At 32.8% G+C, this 25,446-nt stretch overlaps 4 protein-coding genes across 5 annotated transcripts; 1 reads left to right on the top strand and 3 right to left on the bottom strand.

The window, feature by feature from the left end:
- The first annotated feature begins 271 nt into the window (after nucleotides 1–271).
- On the top strand, nucleotides 272–2,100 carry LOC127244103 (uncharacterized). 2 transcript variants are annotated; one of them, XM_051264433.1, is made up of 4 exons: nucleotides 272–554; nucleotides 703–795; nucleotides 1,165–1,316; nucleotides 1,877–2,100. In XM_051264433.1, exons 1-4 carry the CDS (start codon nucleotides 327–329, stop codon nucleotides 1,923–1,925), a joined length of 522 nt encoding a protein of 173 aa, XP_051120390.1. In that variant the 5' UTR covers nucleotides 272–326; the 3' UTR covers nucleotides 1,926–2,100. The 2 variants fall into 2 exon arrangements, with proteins under 2 accessions (XP_051120390.1, XP_051120391.1); XM_051264434.1 differs by having other exon boundaries at nucleotides 275–554; nucleotides 1,165–1,311.
- Nucleotides 2,101–2,287: 187 nt separating this feature from the next.
- On the bottom strand, nucleotides 2,288–4,791 carry LOC127244461 (calmodulin-binding receptor-like cytoplasmic kinase 1). The gene is made up of 6 exons (XM_051265018.1): nucleotides 4,578–4,791; nucleotides 3,636–3,796; nucleotides 3,400–3,568; nucleotides 3,228–3,317; nucleotides 2,637–2,935; nucleotides 2,288–2,523 (listed from the first exon to the last, which is right to left on the bottom strand). Exons 1-6 carry the CDS (start codon nucleotides 4,789–4,791, stop codon nucleotides 2,314–2,316), a joined length of 1,143 nt encoding a protein of 380 aa, XP_051120975.1. The 3' UTR covers nucleotides 2,288–2,313.
- Nucleotides 4,792–5,526: 735 nt separating this feature from the next.
- Nucleotides 5,527–7,674, bottom strand: LOC127244102 (50S ribosomal protein L4, chloroplastic). Its single transcript, XM_051264432.1, has 2 exons — nucleotides 6,738–7,674; nucleotides 5,527–5,835 (listed from the first exon to the last, which is right to left on the bottom strand). The coding sequence occupies exons 1-2, from the start codon at nucleotides 7,600–7,602 to the stop codon at nucleotides 5,822–5,824; spliced, it is 879 nt and encodes a 292-aa protein (XP_051120389.1). The 5' UTR covers nucleotides 7,603–7,674; the 3' UTR covers nucleotides 5,527–5,821.
- Nucleotides 7,675–8,616: 942 nt separating this feature from the next.
- LOC127244207 (ATP-dependent zinc metalloprotease FTSH 9, chloroplastic-like) lies at nucleotides 8,617–15,556 on the bottom strand. The gene is made up of 13 exons (XM_051264640.1): nucleotides 14,481–15,556; nucleotides 12,929–12,994; nucleotides 12,707–12,841; nucleotides 12,534–12,599; nucleotides 12,183–12,368; nucleotides 12,001–12,087; nucleotides 11,807–11,920; nucleotides 11,596–11,720; nucleotides 11,405–11,513; nucleotides 10,185–10,310; nucleotides 9,782–10,105; nucleotides 9,552–9,675; nucleotides 8,617–9,113 (listed from the first exon to the last, which is right to left on the bottom strand). Exons 1-13 carry the CDS (start codon nucleotides 15,288–15,290, stop codon nucleotides 9,004–9,006), a joined length of 2,382 nt encoding a protein of 793 aa, XP_051120597.1. The 5' UTR covers nucleotides 15,291–15,556; the 3' UTR covers nucleotides 8,617–9,003.
- Nucleotides 15,557–25,446: the final 9,890 nt, after the last annotated feature.

The raw sequence follows: 25,446 nt of genomic DNA, 5'->3' as shown, positions 1-25,446 counted from the left end.
TATATAATTTTTTTTTTTTAAAAAAATAGTGATAAACTAAGTGAACAAACTGAAATGAAAATGTGAATGTGACGAGTGAGACGGAGAGAGTAATAAATTTTATAATTTATTTATCGTAATTATACGATTAAATTAAGTGAGACGCATTTGTCACGTGGCCCCAAAATATCTTGATTGGCCGACAAGGCGAGTCGACATCCTCATCATCTTCCTCCTCCTCCACCACAACATATCAATCAATCATTATCCATTACAAATATCTGCTGATCTCCTACAAACAATGGCAATACTTTTATCGCAAGGAGGGAGAAAGAAATTCATCATCAATGGAGCAGACGAGGCCCAATCGGAGCGACGTCCACCTCGACGCCGAAGAATCCGCAAAGCTGGAGGCCGCCGCCCGCCACTACTTCGACGAGGCCGCGCCTAAACGACATACCAAGCCTCAGCGGAGCGAATACTCTTCCGCCTACACCGATGCGCTCTCCGCCCACGATTCCGCCGCTATTCCTGAACACATTCAGTTCCAGCGCCTTGAGAAGGACGACAATCAGGTTAGGTTAATTGGGTTTAGTACTGGAATTTTGGAATGGGAACGCTTTTTTTTTTCTTTCTTTTTCCTCGGAGGCAATGTAGTACGAGAGATTTGCGCATTCTGATAAATTATTAAAAACCTAAGATTGGAAATCGAAATTTGTGCAGAAGCTGGTGTATGGTGCGAGCCAAGTTCCTGAAGAATTTACGGAGACTGAATACTACCAAGATCTCAACGGTGTTGATAAGCAGCATCACACGGTACGGTCATCAATACGATTGATTGATTTCTAGTTGATACTTTGCTGCTGGATGCTTTGATACATTGCTGTCTACAACATAGAATATAGTAGAATCATTAATTTCGATTAAATTGTTAGTTTATATGGACAAAATTAATAGTGAGCTGAGCTGAGCTGAGGATGAATTTAAATTTATGAATGATATAGAAATAAATAGGATGATTGACTGACTCATTCTGCCATTAAACAGGGGATTACCATATCGTGATGCTGTACGGTTTTAACTTTTAAGCTAGCTATGGTTACTGCGAGATAGATGCTAAGTAGAAATGAATTAAATTGAGGATTGGGTATTTATGCATGTTTTTAACTTCTACTGGTGCCTCAGACTGGAACAGGGTTCATAAAAGTGGACAACTCTACAGGAGGAAATGGGTTCAACCTTGCCCCAGATGTTGCTGCTGAAAGCCATCCCCCTTCCAAAGGCAACCCTGCCACAAATGATTGGATTCCAGCCAATGCTGCTGCTGACAAGGTAAGGTGTGTCTTACTGACTGGTTCATAATTTTGAATTGGATTTGGAGCAAGTTATGGGAGAAGAGGAAGCACTACCGGATTTGTTCATTCATAATCTTACTTATTGTTATCCCAAAAAATATATATTATTTGGTCTTAAGAAATTATGCGTTTAATGGAAAAGAAGATAACCCAATTAATCAATCAAGCGAAGACCCAAATCGAAGTTGGCGAGTCCAGACGAAATAATATATGGAGTGAAATAATCTTTGGATAATTATAAGATTTGGATAAGATAGAATCCTACTTAGATTAGACTTAAGTAGAAGTAGTATATATATATATATATATATGTGTGTGTGTGTTTAGTAGCTTATGAAGACACACGCATAGGCCAAAGTTTTCCCTTGTAATTTTTAATGCATTTTTTCTTTCCTGCTTTCGTCTTCTTTATTTTTTTATTTGCTTCCTTTAATCTTCTTGTCACCTTCCTTTGTCTTCTTTATTTTTTTCTTTGCTTCCTTTAATTTTCTCGTCACCTTCATTTAACTTTCTTGTATTGAATTTTTTGATTGAATGCGTAGGTCGATGTTGAGAGTGGAAAGCCCAGCAGGAGTGGCTGATTTCAACTAAATGTATGGAAGCAAATTTGGAATTATTTGTTTTGCTGTTACTTTAATCTATTGGTGAATCAGAACTCTGCTTGAGAATAGATGGTGTTTCAGCCTGTTGTTTGAATCGGAACTGCGCCATGCACTTCCCATATATATCATATCATCTAGTAAATAAAATTCTGGCATTGCAGTAATATGATCTATTCATGACATGGCATATCTGATTAGTTCCTCAACACTAATTTGATGTTTGTTTAAGGTGAAACCACTTTGTCATAGAAACACAACATTGATTGATTCAGAGATATAGAGATAGAGAAATGGTATTTGCTTAAGCAGGAACAGGGAGGGAGTAATGGCACAGCTTATTTATTTCTTGCCATCTTCAATCCCGAGCGCGGATAATGTCACTGGAGCGTACGCTCTCTGTAATCTTTCCGAATTTCCCACAGGACTTGGGCACATGTTTTCATGGACGGCCTCGACAATCTGGATGCAACAAGACAGGAGGAGGCAAGCTTCAACATCTTTTCCACTGCCTGAATCGAGGCTAAACTTCTAGGTAATTTCGAATCCATTACCACCACGAATTCTCCTTGTTTTAGCATCCTTAGTGCCTGGAAACACATGACCATAATGCTACAAATTTCTTGAGCAACAATGGAAAAGACACAGTAAGTGTAGATGTGTGAATTCATTATGTCTATGGTAATGTATTTGGAATACTCACCCATTTTGCGGTAACTCTTTCTTTTAGACTTTTCTTCGATTCAATGGGATGCCTTCCTGATACCATCTCGACAAGGAGCACGCCGAAAGAGTACACATCGCTCTTTTCGGTTAGTCGGTAAGTCCTGAGGTATTCGGGATCCAAGTAGCCTGCAGTTCCTTTAATCTGCGTCGAAATGTGAGTTGCCGCAGGATCTTCTAGGGACAACCGCGCAAACCCGAAATCTGCCACTTTGGCGCGAAGCTTGTCAGTGATGAGTATGTTTGTCGCCTTGATGTCCCTATGGATGATCGGAGGATCTGTGAGATAACAAAAGGTACTTTCCAAACTTAATTTCCAAGAAGTAGACAAAATTGTTATAACTGATATGTGATTTGAAAAGTTTGCATCATTATCTCAGATTTAAAACCCGCATGAAGCTCAATATAATGTTTTATAAACACGAGGGAATTTTATGCCTTGTTTTCTAAAATACAAGAGAGTTTCTTACCGTTTTAAATGGCAAGAGAATATGATGCAAACTTTCCAAATCAATGGATAGTAAAAAGTCGTAAGGGTCGTAAACAATACGATAATCTTGTACGTTCTTACCTGTATAAGTGTGAAGATAGGTAATGGCATGAGCAACATCGATTGCAATGTCCAAACGTTGGCCTATATCGAGTCCAAAACCGTTTGCCCCTACAGAAGAAATGCATGGATCGATCAACTTACATGAAAAAAAAAAAAAAAATCGTTATAAAATGGTTCATCGGCGACATACCATCTAAATGGTCTCGAAGGGTCCCGTTGCTCACGTATTCAACTACTATAAGCTGCTCGTCTTGATGCTCGACGTACCCAAAAAATCTCACTAGGCTCAGATGCTCTATCTTTGATAATGCCGCGACTTCGTTCTTGAACTCTTCCAACGAGCAATGATCATAACTTTCCTGCCAACCTAGTTTGTGAAAATTTCACCAACAGAAAACAAAAACTGGAGTGTTTGTAAAGAGCTACCTTCTTTGCGCGCTTTATCGCTACAACGGCACCATTCTTTAGTATTCCTCGGTACACATATCCAAATCCACCTTCGCCGATTATATTCTCTGAAGAGAAATTCCCAGTCCCCTCGCGGATTTCTTCGAATGTTAAGCAACTTTCAACCTGAGGTGTGTCAACTTCAGAAATTGCAGATGCATCATCAGTGCGCCTAGATATTGTTAAACTATGTATCATTGAAAAAGCAATCGATCGGATTAGATAGATATCCCTTCGACACAACATATGTCATCCACGGCGACATCCTTGAAAGCCAATAAAGTCCCAAAGCTACGAAAAAAACTTAAAAGGGATGAAGGCTGTAAAACAAACAAACAAACTGTTCGCGAGCTCGGCTCGGTTCGGTTCGTTTGAGCTCGCTAAGAGCTCGTTCATTTAGCTAAACGAGCCGAACACGAACATACATTTGGGCTCGTCGTGTTCACGAACGAGCTCGAGCTTGTTCGCGAATGTTCAATAGTATTTATTAAAAATTAAATTAATAATTTTATATTTAATAAGATATATATATCTTTATAAATATTATATTTCATTCTATTTTTATTTAAATTTATTAATAAAAAAATATAATTATTATTAACTAAATTTAATTTTTTTTAAAAAAAATAAATAAATAAAATAAAATTTCTCTTAACGAGCCGAGTCGAGTCGAACATGAACAAAAAAATTGTTAAACGGAGCCGAACTCAAACAAAAATTTCAGCACGTAACTCTTAAAGAACAAATACGAGCCAAACTCGAATCCTTAAAAAGCCGAGCACAAACATGACAAGCTCAGTTCTGTTCGGCTCCTTTCGTTTACAGCTCTACTCGGGATAGAAGATAAGATTTTCAGCACACAAAATCTCATAGCTTACAGGAACTGTGGCTGAGGCGAAAGCACGTTGAATTTGACCTTACCAGTTGCAATTCCAGCCTTCTTGGGCCAACAAAAGATCAAAGAAATAACCGATCCCACCCTTCTGGCAGCATCTACGACAAAGCTTAAGGCCGGATTCTTGAATTTCCGAGTCTCTTTGTTGGACTTGGAATTGGTATTCAGTCTCCGGATACTACCACGGCGGATGATAATAGGGCTTACAGTTTTTACTGGCAGAAGGCTCGAAGTTTTCATCGGCAGGCCTCGTAGTCGTCTAAGTTAGCTGAAATTTAGCTGTAATACTTGATGCTGAAGAGATTCTTTGTTACTTTCAGGTTATGTAGGCAATGACTTGTTCAGAAGTATAAAATACAGTTGCAAAATGAGACTTAGTTATCAACTTGGGGAGTTTTTAAAGTGGTGAATGAAGATGAAATGTTAAGTCAACGAGGAATAGGCTACCTGAAAAGTTCAATGTTCAAGAAGTATAAACTACAATCTAATATTCTATTACAAGTGGAGCTGAAGTAGGGATGATCTGAAAAACATGGATTTTCTAAGGTTTGTGCTTTCGGTATAGAAGCGGGCATTGTCGTTTCACACTGTCAATCTATCAGAAGTCTATGATTCTTGAAACTACGAATTAATCGATCGTGAACTTCTTTTCCTGGAGAAGAAGCTATTTTTCATGTCTGAACTTATGAACACAACAACTTTCGCATTTCATACAGAATAACATCAACAGTTTTATGAGCTTTTTCGACAAAAACTCTACTCGTTCTTTACAGTAATTCTATAAGATAAAGAGGCGGCGCCCCGTGCCAATACTGCCTTGCGCTGATCAAGCAAGAATGTGAATTTATAACAAATATGATTTCCTATGAATCTTACTTTTGTTTTTTCTAGAGCGCAGATTTCAGGATACATACTATATGTAGAACTAACTAAGATGACATTGCACCGAGTGCAACTATGCTCCACAAGAACGCATACAAAAAGGTCCATTTGAATACCTGAAAATTAGTGTGGTACATCATTCGCCCTGCCCTGCTACCAACTCAATTGTTTTAAAGATTGCGAAACAAGAAAGGGAAAAAGAAAAAAAAATAAAAAAAATACAAGATTAATACAATGGCTCGCTTGGGATAGTTTACCACAGTTAACCCAGAACTTGGTGCTGATTTTGCCCATCCAAGCCATTCAGCAGTTCGTTGTGCTGGGGTAGTTTACGACAATTTAGGGAACAAGCAGTAGCCATCACTCTGTTATGTCCAAATTTTCTGCTTCAAACTGACGTTCCTGATGAAATAATTAGAAGAAAGTTGGAAGTAAATATGAAGTGAATCCAGTAGGGGCCTACACTAAAAGTGCATGAAAGGAATGTCTAGCTAGAAACTATCCATCCATGGAGAGAGGATAGAAATGGTAGAGTTCATGAGCCCTTCCACAATTTTGAAAAAGACTAAAACATGGGACAATCCCTCATAATATGTTGCTTTTAATCATCGACACCATAAGATGATAAATATTCTCTTGCAGTTCAATAAACACTTCTGAAACTTTTCATATTATTCATAAGCAATCACTTCTCTACAATATCGCATCAATACTTTTTTCTTCTCGCAAAATATCCAACTTTTTACTATTAAAAAATTGTTCAAAACCCCCAAAATTTTCAAAATTTTTATCTAAATAACGCAGCATTCTTTTTCTTTTTTTTTTTTGAGTTCACTCAATTAAGACATGGAGCACAATCCCACCAAACATAGCATTTTGTTAGTATGAAATATGAATCTAAAACCCTCACAGTAGTTCATGTTCCTTTTAACACAGCTAGTTTCTCTTAGCCAAATTGAAAAGCCTTTTGTTAGACAACAAATGTATACCTGGACAAATTCGACGACCATATTTCGACCTTATCAAAACCAGTCAGTATACAGGAATAGTTAAATCACAATACTAAACTTAAGGCACGCAATCAAATCCTAAACATACCAAATTATCAAACATTATGATAAATTTCAAAGATTATTTTAACTCTTCAAACTTCAAAATTGCACAACATTGATATAATCTTCACAATGCAATTACCATAACCAGAAATGATTGAAAATATAGACAAAAAGCTAAATGAACCATCATATATATGATCTCAATCACTCTAAAGTTATTGGAAAACTATTTTGTTAGCAAATGTATACCTTCTTCTTCTTCTTCTTCTTCTTCTTCAAATTCATCCTCTGCAGCAGCAGCAATGTCATCTTCCTCAACAGCATCAGCCCCATACCTCTCATTCAACATATCTACGGCACCTTTAGTTAAAACCAAATTCTCCGAATCCAAAATGTCGAATAGATTCAAAGTCCTCGGTGTCAGCATTTTCAGAGTGCCGATGTTTCTGCTCGACAGCTTCACATTATCGGGAACTTGGGTCATCAGAAACAGGGATTTCTTCTTCGGATCCAGCCCTAACCTCTTCATCAGTGCGATGAACTCCTTCGTTTTAGGCTTCTCGAATTTATCCTCGAAGTCCTCAACAACAACAGTGCTCTCGACTGCGCTGGAGATGGCGGTGGAAATGGCGAGCTTCTTCTCCTTCTTGTTGATTTTCACGGACCAGTCCTTCGGCTTAGGGCCGAAGATGACGCCGCCGCCGGGGCGGAGGGGGGTTCGCTGCGAGCCTCTCCGTGCACGCCCTGTTTTCTTCTGAGGGTAAGGCTTCACGCCGCCGCCGCGAACCTCGGCGCGGGTGAGGGTCGAGGCCGTGCCGCGGCGGCGATTGGTGAGGTCGGTTGTGAGACCTCGATGGACGACGGCACGTGCGGTCTCCGGCGGGGCAGACTTGAGGTTGAGCGTGGCGGAGCCGGCTTGCGCTCCTTCGAAGGTGAGGACGGGGAGTGTGGTGAGTTCGGAGCGGATGGTTGAAGAGGAGAATTGGAATTGGAAGGCGGTCCGGCGGTGGCGATGGTTGGGGAAAAGGAGGTTTGTGGGAGGAGTTCGTGTGGAGAGAGAGATTGAGATTGAGGAGGAGAAGGAGAGTGACGAAGGTGCAGGAGCGGCCGCCATTGATGGTCCGAGATGAAAGGAACACAGAAATACGTTATCTCCTCCTCTATCCCCGCCCGTGTTTCAACTATTTATTCATTTTTTAAAAAATATATATTGGCCAAATAACAAAAATAATATCATATAAATTTTCGAATTTGCTAAACATTTCAGGTTTCTATGGGTGTGTTTCTTTGGGACTATGGGAAAATTTGACTTAGAGATTGATTTTTATTTGAATTTTGATTGGGTATATATTTATGTGTTTTTTTTTTTTTTTGTTTAAGTTTGGATTGAGTTTAGGAAATTTTGATGTGTATTGATTTGATGATAACAAATATAATATTTCCTTCGCCTCTTTAGAAGAGTATTATACTGGATTACAGTAAACAAAATAAAAAAAAATACCCTAATTAGTATAGTATAATATAAAAGCAATTTGTGTAATATATTATAAGTTGAAAAAATATTTATTATGTTAAATAGGTAGTACAATTACTAAGGAAATGATAACCTTATTTTTGTTTTTGGAGGAGGACGAAAATAAAAAATGGTACGGAGGGAGTAATATAAATTTGTATTAATTTGTATAATTTGATTATAAATTTATATTATATTTACGTATATATATATTCCTATAGTTTTATTTATTAGTATTATAAAATGACATATATATTGTATATATTTTATTAAATTATAATTATTATAATTTTTTATATTTATAATTTTTTGTTAAATATATATATTATATAGAAATTGACATGACATTATGGCTGAGATATTTATAAATAAAAAATTTGCATAATTTAATAATTTCTAATATATTATATACCATTAAATTTTAATCCGTAGAGCAAATCACTGTCATTCATTATTGCTTAAATTATATAACATCCTTTTGTATTTTTAGTAAAAATACATAAAATATTCCATATTTTATTTATTATCTGAAATTCTCTTCTGTCAATATAAAATTTGCACAAAACATCCTCGTCCTATGGATATCTTTCTGTGTTGAGCCAATTCCAATGCTCATTTCCAAGTAATTCTACTTTACAATTACATTAATGTTGAAGAATGAATACATACACACATATCAATCTATCTATAAACATGGAATAAATACAAGGATCTCCCTTCCCTCCGAGTAAAAACAATACGGCGAACCTTGGGTTTGGTATTAGACAAGTAATGTGCTTCACACTAGTAAATTAATAATGCTATAGTAGACTGACTACTGACTGACTGACTGTACACAAATGCAAGCAAGCAATCAATGGCTACGACTTCCATCCGTGTACCCACCCAACCCACAAGTAGTGGTGTTTTTGTTCTAATCTTCCTTCCGCTCAAGAATAATAGCAAGCAAGCAAGCATGATTGCATCGAAAAGAACGGGAAGCCAAATGAATGATACTTGTTGTCATTGCCAAGAAGATTCTTGCTTTCCTTGGATGAACAAGGTAAGCTCTGATGGAGCAACCACCAATTTCAACCATTCTTCAAGTTCATCGCCTTCTACTTTCTCCTTCACTACAAACATACAACATCATAATGTCAGAACAAACAACAGTTCCGTAAGCAATAAAGCGTGCAATTTCTATTCAATAAGCATTTCAAATGGATATGAGTAAATTAGTTTATGAGCATATTATACTCTACTTTGATCCCTCAACTCAATAATGTCACAGCCATCACACTCCACACAATACATGTAGTCAGTCTATTGGGCACTTTTCAAGCTATTTTCTCATACTTGCAGCTAAATAATCCATGAAAAAATGATATTAGTTGTCGGAAAAAGAATTGAAAAGGATGGACCCCACTGTGTCTCTGCATTAGAGATCATACTGCTGGACCAGGCCACAAGAGAATCAACAAAAAAATTATTTGAAATAGCCTGTGTTATGAAATTTGATCGAATAGTTCTCAATGAAGAAAGGTACAAAACGAAGCTATATTTTGAATTACCTTCCAAGTAGGCCCCAAGACCCTCCAAGACAACAGGATTTGCACGAACAACAGAGAGTGCTACGTCTAGTGCAGATTGCAGCAACATTTTAACCTCTCTGTGAACGAGGTCAACAAGATGCCCCTGTCAGATGAAACTTAACAGTCACTATGCATGCCATGTAATGTCAAAATAAAATTAAAATTGGGACTTCAAAATCAAGAGTCGGAAGAGGAAAGCTTCATGATACCTGTTCCCTGCCCAAAAGGGAAGTTCCCCCTGACTCATCCATGCCACCACTCGAAAGAGTTCCTAATGAGACAGGGCCAATGGTTTCATTAAGACCATATTCAGCCACTGCCTTGTATGCCATATCAGTTGCTCTTCGTATATCATCAAGTGCACCTGTTGATACACGTCCAGAGTAAATAAACTCTTCTGCTGCACGTCCGCCAAGAAGGGTAACAAGGCGCCCACGCAACTCATCGATGAAGAGCAAATACCTATCTTCATTAGTTGGAGGTATGTAAGTAAATCCCAGTGCACCTCCGGATCTTGGCAATATGCTCAGTTTCTGATGAAAGGAAAATCATAGACGATTATAAGATGAATGATCATCTTTAATTGTCTCCCAAAACTCTTGCTGCTATTACCTCAACACGTGGCTGTCCAGAAAGAAGCAGAGCAACAGCAGTTCCCACAACTGCATGACCAGCTTCATGTCGTGCAACAACAGCTTTCTCACTGCCTTGCAACTTGGTTGTCTTCTTTTCGATTCCCTGTATCACAACACCTTCTCATTATAAACAGAGGAAACCAAACAGCAAGACAGGGCAATGAAAGTCCTTTGAAAAACATTAAATTTATGGATGCAAAGACTTCATTTAACTAGTTTTGGTTGGATGCAAGGCTACAGAAAGTTGAAAGTATTCAATGTGATGCATAACAGCGGTTTAACCCCTGGATTGATTCCTCCCAGGATTAATTTTGGTATTTTCCTATTATTAGGATAGTTTTGATTTTCTTCTTTGATTATGATTAGATTTGATATATTACTTCGAGTATGATTAGTGTTGGTATATTTGAAAAAGCCATGTATTAGGCTTAGAGCTCATCTTTTCTTTTGGAGAATAAGATCCGGAGTGCAAGACGACAAAGCCTCAGGCTTGGTAAATTTGTTCCTAACAGTTTCTTCAAGCACATTCGGATCCTTATTGAAAAAGGACCAAGTTCAGAATGTAGAATGAGAATGAGAAGGCTCAAGGATTGTGACGGCGGCCAAGCCTCAGATGTGGAGCAGCTCCTATATGGTTGTCAGCTACTACTTGAACTTGATGACTTAAGATTGGTTTGGCACTAATATATATTTGATGACCGTAAGTTTAGGTATATTCAACAACAAATTTCCAAATCTCAAGTGGGACCAGAAGGTATTGGGATAATTGAAATGATTAAATATATAACACAAAAAAAAAAAAAAGTGGGGGAACTAGTTTCAACCAATCAAGGACCAACAGTTTGTGCAGAACCAAAACATGTTGAATAACATGTTATCCAAAATGTTAAATGTTAACCTCACTCCAACTATTTTGACCTAAGAACACAATGATCCATAAATTACATAAGTTTACACCAAAAGAACAATTTTGTCATAACTTTTAAACTTATCAACCATGCTAGTAATTTCATATTTTATGAGATGCTGTACTCTGGCAGCAGCTTATAAAGATATTTTCATGTGATGTCGACAACTAATGAATCCCTTAATATAGCTATATTTCAAATTCCCAAACTCCCACACAAGTGATTAAAAATTTTGTAATTCACATAACAGAAACATCACAAGGACAAGGTAGATGAAAGAATTTGTTACCGCAATTGACCGCTCCACTGCATGAATAAAATCAATTTTCTCCACCATAACTTTATTATTCCTTCCAGCCAACAATGCAGCTTCATTAACCAAATTTGCTAGATCTGCCCTATAAGATTGAAAATCGGGGTTAAAATATTCAATGTCTTTTATGGTTAATTACATGTAAAATTCAGAAAGTCAATAAATACCCAGTAAAACCAGTGGTCATTGATGCAATATCTCCCAGGTCTACATCCTTGCCAAGGGGAAGATCTTTCTTAGAGACATGAACTTCTAGTATAGCTTCTCTTCCAGTCCGATCAGGTGCTTCCACCTAATAGAAATAAGGATTGCATTTTTTTAGACAATTGATTAAATTCAGTTCATTTATCATTAACATAATCTAGATGGTCTTGTTACCATAACCACTCGATCAAATCTCCCAGGTCGCCGGAGGGCAGGATCCAAAACATCTGCTCTGTTAGTTGCTCCAAGGACAATCACAGCTGAGTTGCTGTCAAATCCATCCATTTCCTGCAACATAACTGCTACTAAGCCTCTCACCACGGCAGAAAGTCAAGTCTAAACAGAGAATTTAGCTTGAAGAAGCATACAGTCAGAAGCTGATTTAAGGTTTGCTCCCGCTCATCATTACTCACAATACGGAATTTGCCATCACGGCTCTTGGCTACTGCATCTATCTAAAATTTGAATTTTTAATTAGAAGATAACAATTATGATTTATCATAATTTATGATTTCACAACCAAACCGCACTGGGAAGGGCGAAAAACAACCTCATCTATGAATATTATGGCTGGAGACTCCTTCTTTGCTCGAGCAAAAAGGTCTCTGACGCGAGATGCGCCCATACCAACATATAGTTCAACGAACTCACTTGCTGAACAACTAAGGAAAGGAACATCAGCTTCCCCAGCAACCGCTTTTGCTAAAAGTGTCTTACCGGTTCCTGGGAGACCAACCTATACGACATGGGATCAGAATCTCTCTATGGAGAAAATAATTATCAGAAAAATAAATAAATAAAAACACAACAACAACCGCAAAGATAAACAGATTTTAAAACAGTGGATCCTGCAGATACACCAGCAATAAATGAATATGATTTGTTGATAGAAACAACTCACCAGAAGAACACCTCTGGGAGGCCGTGCCCCAAGTCTTATATACCTGTCTGGATTCCTAAGAAATTCCTGGCCAGTGAAAAGTAGAAATGAGTTAATAGGAAACATGCAAACAAAATCACTAGGTGAAAATAGATTTGATCTTTAACTTAGTAAATGCGACTCAATAATCTTACCACAATTTCTTCTAGCTCCTCCTTGGCCTCATCAACACCAGCAACATCAGCAAACATAACCGCTTCCCCTTGCTCACAAGTTTTCATTCCCCCAGAAATCCCATATTTACGGTTTTTAAGTTGCCCTGCAGCGTGCTACATATTGGAAGGCTGGACTCAAACTTTGTTCATACAGTCTATTTAATTTTAAGAAACAAGTATACACTGCAAAAAGGTTACTACCTGAGCGAAGCTTAAAGGGAATCTATGAAGAAGACCTGCCAGCACAGCAATGTAAAATATGGATATCTGTGCAACAGAAACAATTAGACTAAGATCTTCTTGTCGGACGTCTAGATCTGCACGGCTACATCTAAATATAAACAGTACATGTTATTTTTTTTTTTTGGCTTTTTTTTTTTTTTTTTAATTGTTGAATGCTAAGAGGATACATTTAAGTTAGACAAAAGATCTACCATAAATCAACTCGAACATGACATCCCTCCTGACATTCTCATGTCAAGTTTTGAAATAGTTAGCAAGAAGAGGATGAGGAGAAGATGGCATGCTAACCTTGCAAACAATATCCATTATATTTCACAACATTGATGAATTTGATTTAGTGAATAATAACTGAATAAGTGACATATCTTAGGATTATACTTCAGAACATTGATGACATCAACTTGATGAATTAATTATGGGATAAGCAAAAGGGGGACGAAGCAATCTCCAACAAACAACATATACCACCATTCAAGCTAACCTGATATGTACAAGACATAAATCCAAGATTGAAGAGGCAGATTATACCATATGGGCTTTGCAAATTTTGGTATATAATAATATTGTGTTCTTTTGTGTTTTAAATTTTTTTTTGTATTTTCCATTTTGATATTTTTCAGATAAAAATAATTTTTTTTTGTGATACTTTGTATTAAAAAATAGATATTTGATGGAATGTTTTCGAAGAAAAAATAAAAAATAAAATAATAAAAAGTGGGGTTTGGAAACACAAAAGAACAGATGCTAAGTTTTTCAAGAAGCAGCTTTACACAGCCACGATATTAGGCCAAACTAGAACATAATAACAGACAGCAGCCACTGATGGTCACTATCACAGTAAGAAACTGTTTCGGAGACTACTCCATGAACACCACAGATATCATAGATATAATCTACCTTTACAAGGAAATGGCTTTTTCGTAATGTTTTTCCCGTTTTCCCCGCCAAAATCATAATCATCATTTGTAATTAATATTCCCTCTGTCATAAAATAGGCTCACTTTCCTTCTTTTGTTTGTCACCAAAAAAAAAAAAAAAATAGGCCCATTTCATTTTTAGCAAATAAATTCAACTATTTTTTACCCTTTTTAACCGGTCTTTTCTACTTTTCATACTATAAAAGACAAAAAATACACACCATATTAAAATCCGTACCCAAACCAAATGAACTTATTTTTTTCACGACGGAGGGAGTATAACTTTTGTAACTAACTGCTATTATCTGCTGAAGATCTAAAACACTACATCTGCCTGATTACATTGATTAACTCTTAGGAAATTCACTTCTAACTGCTGAATTTTAGTTAATAATAGTATCAAATTGTTTCCACTATGCAGTGACATATTCACAGTTTTAAAGGACACCTGATAACAACATTTCTGAAAGCAAGGTAGCCTGAATGTCTAGATTATTCAGAAATCATCCTTCTTTTTCGTGTGCCATAGAAAAAAAGCAGCAGAAATGAGAAAAACAAAAGGAGCTCTAAAATCACCAAATGCAACAACTCACCATTGCAGAACTCAGGAATCCTCCAGACCTTTTATCCGGAGATCCAAACTCCACACCATTTTCTAACATCTTATCGTAGGGTGTCTTGATATCTACCGGCCTAGTAGTCGCGAAAACAATCCTCTTTGTGGGGGTTACACTCCTCAGCAAAGACTCTGAGTCCTGCAACTCATTATTCACCTCCCCACCATCGCTATCCATCCTCCCAGCTTCACTCTTCAGCTTAAACATTATATGCACCCCATCAACCTCCGCCTGGTCCACTTGATTGCTATTAACCCTGCTCAGAAACTCGCTGTAAGGAACGGTCACCGATGGCGTCGGGGCCTTCGGCAGCGAAATCCCGGGCCGGAGCAATCTCATGGCGACCATCACAATCCCTAACTGCACAAGCAAAACGCCCATCTCCTGCACTTGTATCATCGGCTTCCACCGCCATCTATTATTACCTTTGTTGTTCCACCAATTGTTCTTCCCCTGTTTTTCCCGCCTGCCAGAACCCGAATCCCGCGACCTCTCCGGCCCGCTCGCTTGTGCTTTGTCCGCCGAATCGGTATCCTGCTCGCAAGGACTGTTGGCGAAAACGGTGAATCTCCAATCCAAGGGGCGATTCCGCGAAAAATACCCTCGAACGAAATTAGGCCGCCACACCCGCAACGGGGGCGTGCTGTAAATTGGAGCGCGAAGGTCGACGTAGAAAGCATTGCACCGGCCGCAACAGAAGGCGTAATTCCGTGATGGGATGCGGCTGCTGTGTCTGAACATTGGAATTCTCCGGTGGATTATCGTGGAATCCATGGTGACAGACATTTTGGGACGGAGACGAAATTGGGGGGAAATTCCAATTCAGATAACACCAGGAACAATCAATTCATTTACAGAGAAGTTCCCTTCCGTTTCTTCTGCTGATTTGGATGTTCGGGAGAGAGAAGGGAATGGGAAACAGCAATTTAGGCCGTTGGATTCGCCGACGACGGCGGCTCTTAAACCGTCGAATGGTTTCTGTACGTCCGATTTTCCTCTTGTTATCTTTTGAGAGTTCGAAGCGAGCTATTCATGTAGCCATTTGGGTCAAGAATTGCAATATTACCCCCGAAAGGTTGCAAAGTATATCCTCCTTCCGAGTCCATGTACGTATTTTTTTGGATTTTTATGAAAGTGTAAATATGTAACTTGTGTTTTTAAAAATATTTTAATATTAACTAACTATTATTTATACTCCTTTCGTAGTTTCGAAATTTTGTCTAGATTTTTTTTTTATTTTAAAAATTATCTGGTATCTTTTTATACTTTAAAACTTTTTTAAATCGATTTTGAAATTTAGTGTAAATTTATACTTTAATTTAAAAATGACATCGTGTCCCTTTATTTAAAAAAATATTGCATGAAATTTCTTAAAAAAGAAAATATAGATAGAAATCATCTTCTCATCATATAAGGAAAGTTTTATGGCGGTGAGATTTTTCGTAATATTTTTTAAAATATAATAAAGCGCTATGCAATTTTTAAAATATAGGGGATTTCACGTAAATTTCGAAACTACAGAGAAAATACGTGGAATTTTACCTTATTTTTATAATAAATTAATACTTCTTTCATTCCACATATAGGGTGCGTTTGTCAATTAGCTTATAGCTTTTCGGTGTTAGCTGATTCAATTAGCTGGTTTGACTAGCTTACTCAATTAGCGCGGTTTGTGGTCAAGTATTTGGTAAAACAATTGTTTTGACATTAACTGTTTATACATAAAATGATTGTTAAGGACATTATATGTTATTGTTTTAAATATTTAATTTTGTTCATTTTGGTTTGAAATTTATGAGAATTTTTGTTATTAATTATTGAAAATTCTAAAAACATTATAAAATTTTTATTTTATTTTTATTATTTAAATTTGAGAAAATTATTTTTATTAAAAAATAATAATAATTTTTTATTAAAATTATGCAAAATATAAAATAATAAATATTTCGTATATATATATTTTTATTATGTTAATTATTGTTTTAATATATATAAATAAATTAATAACCTTTGTTTTTTCTAATTAATTTTGTTTTAAATATTTATATATTTTACAAATAAAATGATTTATAAGTAATAATTAATAAGTAATAAAAATTATTTTAAATTTACAAAATAAAAATATAATTTAATAAATTAAATATATTAAAAATAATTAATAAATACAACTATAAAAATATATTTATATGTATAAAATAAATAATTAAATTTTAAGGGTAAATAAGAAATAACCAAAATTAAAATGAAAAAGCTCTTCCAAAACACTGAGTAGATTAGTTTTTCAGAAATTAACCTTTTTTTTTTTTTTTCCCAAAAAGCTCTTTCAAAAATTAATATACCAAATACCTAAAATAGCTTTTTGACTGGTCAAACAACTAAAAGTTATTAATAAGTTAAAAGCTCTTCAAAAAGTTCTTTCCCAAGCACCCTCATAGTATACATTTAGGTTCCAGCATGAAAGATAATAGTCTCTTCGTCTCACATATTGTGTTCATATTGTTGTTTCCGTTAGTTTCACATATTGTCATTTTTCTTTTTTATTTTTGTGTCTACAGTAACACGAACACGCTAAGTGAAACGGATGGAGTATTAAATAAAATAAATTGGAAATTAGATAATATAATAGGATAAAGTGTAGTGAGTTATTTTATACTTCACTCCGTCCCAGAACTATAGTCTTAATTGGCTTGGACACAAGATTTAAGAAATATTAATATTATATTGGTAGTCGGTAAAAAGTACAGGTAAAAGACTACGGACAAAAATGGTAAACAATATTTATGTATTGGAATGGAGGGAGTATTTTAAAATGTTACAGATATATAAGATAGACCAAAATAATAAAAATACTGTGAAACTGACGAAGGTATAAAAAATAAAAATGATAATAAAAATATTTCAGTAAGTATTCTTTCCGTCCAAGTAGTTAAAAGTTATGTAAAGATAATATTGATTTTGTTTTTTTTTTTATGTAAAAATAATATTGTGATGATAAAGCAGAGATATTTGTAAAAAAAAATCATAGTTACTAAAAAAAATAAATAGTTACTTGTAATTAGACAATTTAAAATAAATAAATATATATATTGTAAATGGACTATTGATTTACTAATGGTGGACTCTTTCGACCCTGCATCCGGAACACATGTTCCGGTGCCCATATTGTGCCAGGTGGCGCAATCTAAAAAAATCATTTTTTTTTAGTTTTATTTTTAAATTTTTTGAAATTTTACTTTCTTCTTCTGATAGTTAAAAAAACTTCAATCTGTCTGCACTTATGAACATTGTTCCAAACATTGTTCATGAACGTGACCTCTTTGAACATTGCAATAATTTGAGATTTATGTCACGTATTTGGACACTTGAACTAAAAACAACTTAATCATTTCTTCTTTATTGACGAAAAATCATAAAAAAAGGGAAAAAAAAAAAAGAAAAGAAAAAACTCATCTTCCCCCAACCGCGACAAACCCAATACGTCTGCTTTCCATTCTACTACTTTCCCCTCCATTCCGAGAATCATTCAACGTTGATTTGGTTTTAGAGTTACGAACACAGCAACATTAGTAATCGTGGAAAAATTCGAAAAAATAGTCCTACTCCAACAAGTAAACGGAATTGTCGCGCCTACTCCAACAATCAAATATGTGTATCTAATAAGTTGTTAAAGTTATTATTTTATTCAGTCTTATTATTTTAGTGGTCTAATTAATATAATTAATTATTAACTGATAGGTTTGATTGTTATGGAATGAAAATGCAGCTACCTGTATAATATTATTATTTTGATGACGTGACAAATTAATAATATTAATTAAGGGCATAATTGTAATTGCAATTATGTTTGCGCTATTTATAAATAGGCTAGGATTAGGTCCTCAGGATTAGCACGCCGTAAAAGAGATCTGATTCTCCCTCCAGTTTCTGCTCCTCACCCGTCAAGGATCAGACATTTAAATTCAACAAAGAATCCATCAAAGATACGAGAAAGAGCAAATGTCAGCTATGGTAACCGAATAATAGGCCCTAAAATCTCGTCCATACAATTAAATTTATTTAGTAGTTTACTATGTATATTTGTTCTTATTTTCCCTAGTAATTAGGCTTGTAAGGTTTGTAATATGTCTTTGTAAATAGGTTGGTGATTTAGTATATGAAACTGGGAAAGTTTCGATAGTATTATATATATATTTGTAATTCTAATATTTCGATGGAATAAGAGCAGACAACCATTCACTCACATTTTGATTTTTTCATTGTTATTTCTTTCACAAAATAGCTAGCTGAAGTCCCAAAATTAGCCACACTGAAGGGTGTGTTTGTTTGGGGATTGGATTTTCAATCCACTGTCCATTCCATTTTTTTTTTTCCCAAAAACATCAAATCAAACACCTATTTTTTATTTTTTATATTATACTAAAAATTAATTTTACATTCAAAATATCACATCAACACCTATTTATATCACATCATACAACTATTCAAATTCAAAATTTTTACTATTTAAATCCCAACTCTAAAATCCAAACCCCCGAACAAACACACTCGAATCGTAGATTTGTTTTCTTTGAGATCCGCTTTATTTGTTGCTTTGCTCAAGGGAAGGAGGAGGAATTCTAAGGGTGTGTTTGTTTGGGGGTTTGGATTTTGAGTTGGGATTTGAATAGTAATAATTTGAATTTGAATAGTTATATGATATGATATAAATAGGTATTAATGTAATGTTTTGAATGTAAAATTATTTTTAATATAATATAAAAAATAAAAAATAGGTATTTGATTTGATATTTTTTTTTTGAAAAAAAATTGGATGAATAGTAAATTTTGGGACAAATCCTCCAAACAAACACACCCTAAATATATATATTGTTTTTCAAGAATTTTATTAAAATATTATTTATTTAATTACTTATTATACCTTTGTTTTTTTTTTTTTTTTTTTTTTTTTTTTTTTTTTTTACTAATGGTGTGTTTGGTTTGACAGAGTAGGAGGGGAGGGAAGGTGGAGGAATTGTAAATTTTTTTATTATTTTTTTTTTTTTGTGTTTGGTTTAAATTTTATTAAGGGTCTGTTTGGTTGGAGGTGAAGGGAGGGGAGAGAATTTCAAAATTGTCATAATGTGTTTGGTTCATATGGAAGAGAAGAGATAATGAGGAAAAATAATATTTTTGTGTTTTTGTTAAACAGAAGAGGGGAGGGAAAATAGAAAATTTTTATTATTTTGTCCCTATATAAGTAAAGAAAAATAAAAGTATTTAATAAAATTCGATTAATTTATTCATACAATGTCATACAAAATGTATTTGTCCAATATGATAAACTAAATTTTTTAAGCATTTTGCTTATATCTTTAGTGCAAGATTGTATTAAAATTTAAGTTGAGACCATAGAATAGATATTATGCTTGTATTGAAACTATTTTTGAAAGATAATAAATTATTTGTTTTTTAAATAAATACTATTCATTCAAAACTAAATTATTTTTTTTTAAATTATTTATTAAAATATTATTATTATTATAGATATAATTATATACTAATATGATTTGTTAAAAATGATTTTCTCCGGCTCTGAGGATCACATTTACTTTTTGCATCGTTGTATTTAATATTAAAAATATTCTTATATTTGTATAAATTTTTCTACAAATGTCATTCTATTAGTATTATAAAACATTAATTGAAGTATTTTTGCAATTTTTTCTTAATTTGTATTATATTTTGATATAATAATTAATATTTACATATCAACACAAAATAAAGTAAATAAAACCATGGACGGAGTTAGTATTATAATTAAACTTGATTATTTAATTAAAAATATTTCAATATATATAATATAATTTAAATCTATGTACAATATACTTCCTCCGTCCAGTTAGAAAGTATACACATTTCTATTTTGGGAAGTCCAATTAAAAGTAAACATTTCATTAAATACCTCACTTTTTTCTACAAACACCCTTACTTTACATCACATCATTACTTTTATACCAAAAAGCAAGGGCAAAAATGTTATTATACTACTTTTAACTACTCACTATAATTAAAATACTATTATTTCTTAAACACTGGTCCAAAAGTAAATGTATACTTTATCTATGGACGGAGGGAGTATATGTTAATATTTATTTAGTATAATTAAAAATAAAATAAATAAATATTAAAAATTGAAGATGTTATCAAATTTTTAATAAAAAATTTAAAGAGTATAATAGGTAACTAGATAAAAAAATTTTTTAATAAAATCCCTCTTCTCCAAATTTTCCCAAATTGGAAAAAAAAAAATTAAAGAGTCTAAAACAATTGAACCAAATATGAAAAATTTTAGAATTGTCTCCTCTCTTCCCCCCTCCTTCTAAACCCTTGAACCAAACAGACCCTGGGAATGAGAGGTGAAGAGATGGGGAAAGGCTATCGGCTCCACACTTGGCTATCCAGCATTTACCGTGGGCACAGTAACTGGTACACCAAATGTGCGTCATTTCCGGTCCTCTCGTACTAGGGAAAGGTCCTCTCAATGCTCTAACACCCACATCGGATATGGACCGAATTGTCTCACGACGTTCTAAACTCAGTTCATGTACTGCTTTAGTAGGCGAACAATCTAACTCTTGGAACATACTTACAGCTCCATGTGGCAAAGAGCCAACATCGAGGTGCCAAACCTTCCCGTCGATGTGAGCTCAAATGGTATTAATTTAGAATTTTATTAAAAATATTATTTATTTAATTACATATTATACATTTACATTTTATCATATATTTAAATTTTTAAATATTTATTTATTTTATTTTTTATTCTATTGAATATTAAAATTAGAATATGAATATATTGTACATATATTTAATTATATAAATATATATATTTTAAAAATATTTTAAATTAAATATTTTAAAAAAATTATTATATCAAATATTATTACAATTTATAATAACATATTTAAATAAATCTTAATTTATTAGAATTAGTATTAGTAATTAATTTAATTGGTATATTTATATATTTTTTCTGTTACTATTTTTGAATAAAATTATGTTTATTTATATTTTAGTTTCAATAATAATCTTCGTATAATAAAATAAATTATATTATATTACTTACGGTATCGGAATAGATGTTTTACTAATCAATTAATCAAATTTCATTAAATACTTTTATTTTCTTATTTATATACTCCATCCGTTTCTTAACAATAAGTCAATTTTTCCATTTCGGTCTGTCCCATAACAAAGTATTCATTTTCCTTTTTAGTATTTGTACTATCTACCTAACATTACAAATATCCTTCCAATTTACAATATATTACACAAATGTCGTTACTTTTATATCATACAATACTAATAGGGTTAATTTAGTCTTTTTATTTTTATTTCTATTTTATCCCAATATAATACTAATATTTCTAAACCTCCGGTGCAAAAAGCAAATGAATATATAGATATGGAACAAATGAAGTATTATAAATGGAAAATAGTAAAATTGTTGTATTTTTCTTCCAATTTTTTTTCTAACCAAATATAAAAATACTATTTTCGCTCGTCTCTCGTTCTCTCTATTTCCTATGAACCAAACATATTATAACCATTTTAATTTTCTTTCATCCCCTCATTTGAACCAAACAGATTTTAAATCTTTGCTAAAATTTTACTATATGAGAATTTGTGAAAACATTTAAAATTACAATGTGAGTTGTAAACAATTTTATTGGTAAATTTTTTTACAATTTTTTCCTATTCATTTATTTTTTCCTATTAATTAAATATTTGTGTTTTTATTTTATATAAGAAGTTGAAAATTAATTTATATTTAAAATATTATATTAATATTTATTTATAGAAATTAGAATTTTTTTTTTCAATTTTTTTTTTTTTTAAAATTGTAACCTTGAATTCAACTTTAAAATTTAGAAGTGGATACTAATTTTATTTTGGATTAAAAATAGGGGTGTGTTTGTTTTAAGTATTTTTTATGTTAGATAAGTCCAGCAATACAAGTTACAAAAAAATTATATATAATATATATTCTATTCCATCGAAAAAAAAAATAGTATTTAATTTAAAATATTATTTTATATATTATTAATAAATTTTTTTATATATTATCAATTAACGGCTTTGATAGTTGATTTGACTTTGCCGCCTTTCGGAGGGCTTTGGTCTCCGTGGTGGGCGATTTGATCGTCCGCTTTAGATTTGCTGTCTTCTTTGGACAATTCGAGGTTTTGATCTTTGAAAATGTTGATTTGGCGCTCCATAACACTTTTGGTGGCGTGTCCCTTTGACTTTTGAATCTAAGAGAGTTTAGTTGATGCTTTTGAAGAAGAATGCGACGAACACCTTAAAGCTTTGGTATGAACTTGGAAAGTTTTTCATTGGCTTTGACAGATCTTTCAATGCCTTTTGGAGCTTTGATTCTTCCTTCGGCTTAAGCATACGACGAAAAACGTTAACCCTATCGATTCGTCAACCAATATTGGATCATTTGTCCAAGTCAATGACTTTTGACGAAGAACGCTTCGAATAACACGAAAAACATGAAAGACAATACAGATAGAGAGTTTAGAGACTTATTCCTTTGTTTGAATCCTCAATGTAATTTCGGTGTCTCAAATGAATTGGCCATGACTCCTATTTATAGGGAATGAGTGTCTTCGGCTTCTTTTTTTTTAATGATGTCACGTGGGGCGTCCTAATTGGCCAATAAGAAGATTTTATAATCTTTCCTTTTACATCGGATGTTGTTTTCCATTTTTTACGGATTTGATTGTGCACCTTCCTTTCTCGCCAAGATTTTATATCATTGCCTTTTTCGAAAGATGTTAATTTATATATTTTCTTTATTGACAAGATTAATTTATTTTGCTACCAAATTTATTATGACTCTATTTATGCACGCAATATTTGTACGATATCTTCCATTTGAAACAAATTTTTGCATTAATGTTAATACTTATTGTACAAAAATTAAATATGTGCATAATTAAATACCATATATTTATTTTATTGAAATTTTATTTTCTTCCAAAATACATAATATTTAATTTAATTTACACATTTAATTTTTAATGCCCATAATATAAAATCATGAAATGAGAAATATTGTATACCACATCATAATGTGGATGCTAATATAATGACTTTACGTGGTCATTTGCTTGCTGATCTATGTGTTATTAATCAAATCAAAATAGAGACCTCCACCTTTTACTACTCTGTCTCCCTCACTCACATAAACAACATTAATCACCATTACTTTGCTTAAACATATGTATATATAATACTCATTTCGTTCTAATTCAAAATATATTTTTTACCATTTTCGTTGGTCTCACTCAAAGTATTCATTTTTTTTAGTAAAAATAACAATACATTAATATTTAAACACCCTTAACTTTTTATTTAAATTGCATACATACCCTTACACATACAATTACTTTATATATAAAGTCAAAATGACAAAAATATCAAAACCTCTTACACTAACTAATAAAATATTATTATTTTTTAATCAAAACCCAAAGGACTCATTTCAAATGGGATGAAAAGAGTATAATATATTAAATGTATACACCAATCCATATATTTCAATACACATAGTGCATATTTTTTACTCCCTACGTCCCGGCTATAGTGTCCACTTTACTGTAGATACATAAATTAGGAATGATATAATTAGTAAATCATTAAAAATACATTAATGATAATAATTACCGTATAAAAAAAATAATTTTAGATTAAAATTAAGATAACTAATTAATTTAATTAAAATTAAAAAAAATAATAATAATGAAATTAAATGTATAGTTCTTTTCCAAAAAAGGAAAGTACCAAATAAGTTGGACAAACTGAAATGGAAAAATGGATACGGTAAGTGGGATGAAAAAAATACTTAATATATCTACACCAATATATATGTATCTATATTATATATATCTTATCTATATATATTTGATTTATTTGAAAAATATTATTTTTTCTGTCGTAAAACAAAGTACTATTTTTATCATTGTCGTTCGTCATATTCTAAAGTATCTAAGGGGCCCGTTTGGATTGACTTAAAAAAAAAAAAAAAGCATAAGCTAAAAGCAGAAGCACAAGTTAAAAACAGAAATAGTTTAATTTTATGTTTTGATATATGGTTATAGAAACATCTTTTTATAAAAAAAGTGTTTAGATATAATAAAGTTGAAATTGCTTTTAAAATATCAAAATTATAAAAAATGACATATTGTTAATCTAAATGTATTTTTATTATAAACTTTTGTAATGTATTTTTAAACTTTCACAAATACATTAAAAATATATTACCAAATATAATTAATAAATATATTTTTAATTTAGTACCACAATTATATTTTAATTTTTTATTCAAGTATAATGCATAAATTAAAAATAAAAATTTAATTTAACTGAAAAAAATTAAAATATTAAATCTACGTGCATTTAACAATAAATAAAATCATATTATGTTTAAAGAAAATATTTTTTTTATTGATAACATATTTAAATAAAATAATTTACACTTTATCATCCTTCTTTGTCCTCACGGAATTTGGTTCCTAATAAAGTCTCTCTTCTCTTCCATATATTTGACACTTTGGATCGTTAGTCTTTTTTATTCTCATTGATCTTCCATATTACCAACTTTTTTGTCGCGATCAATTTCTACTATCTCACCAAAATCTTCAAACATCTCAAACATGTCATTATCATAATCCATTCTTATTATATAACTATGAAGAGCAAGCAAACCCATATAATAGCAAATTGATCTTGAAGATCAAAACAATGCATATCTTGAAGTAGCTTCCATTTTGCTTTGCAAACTCCGAAAGCTTTTTCAATGATGTTTTGCATGCTTAAGTGATAAAAATTAAACAATCATTTTGAGATCAAAATTTTGAAGCCAACCTAAATTCTAGAAGGTGATATCTAGTAT

Source organism: Andrographis paniculata, unplaced genomic scaffold, assembly GCF_009805555.1.
Source record: "Andrographis paniculata isolate CXL003 unplaced genomic scaffold, ASM980555v1 Contig9END, whole genome shotgun sequence".
Taxonomy (NCBI): domain Eukaryota; kingdom Viridiplantae; phylum Streptophyta; class Magnoliopsida; order Lamiales; family Acanthaceae; genus Andrographis; species Andrographis paniculata.
This window is presented reverse-complemented; position numbering and strand designations above follow the sequence as displayed.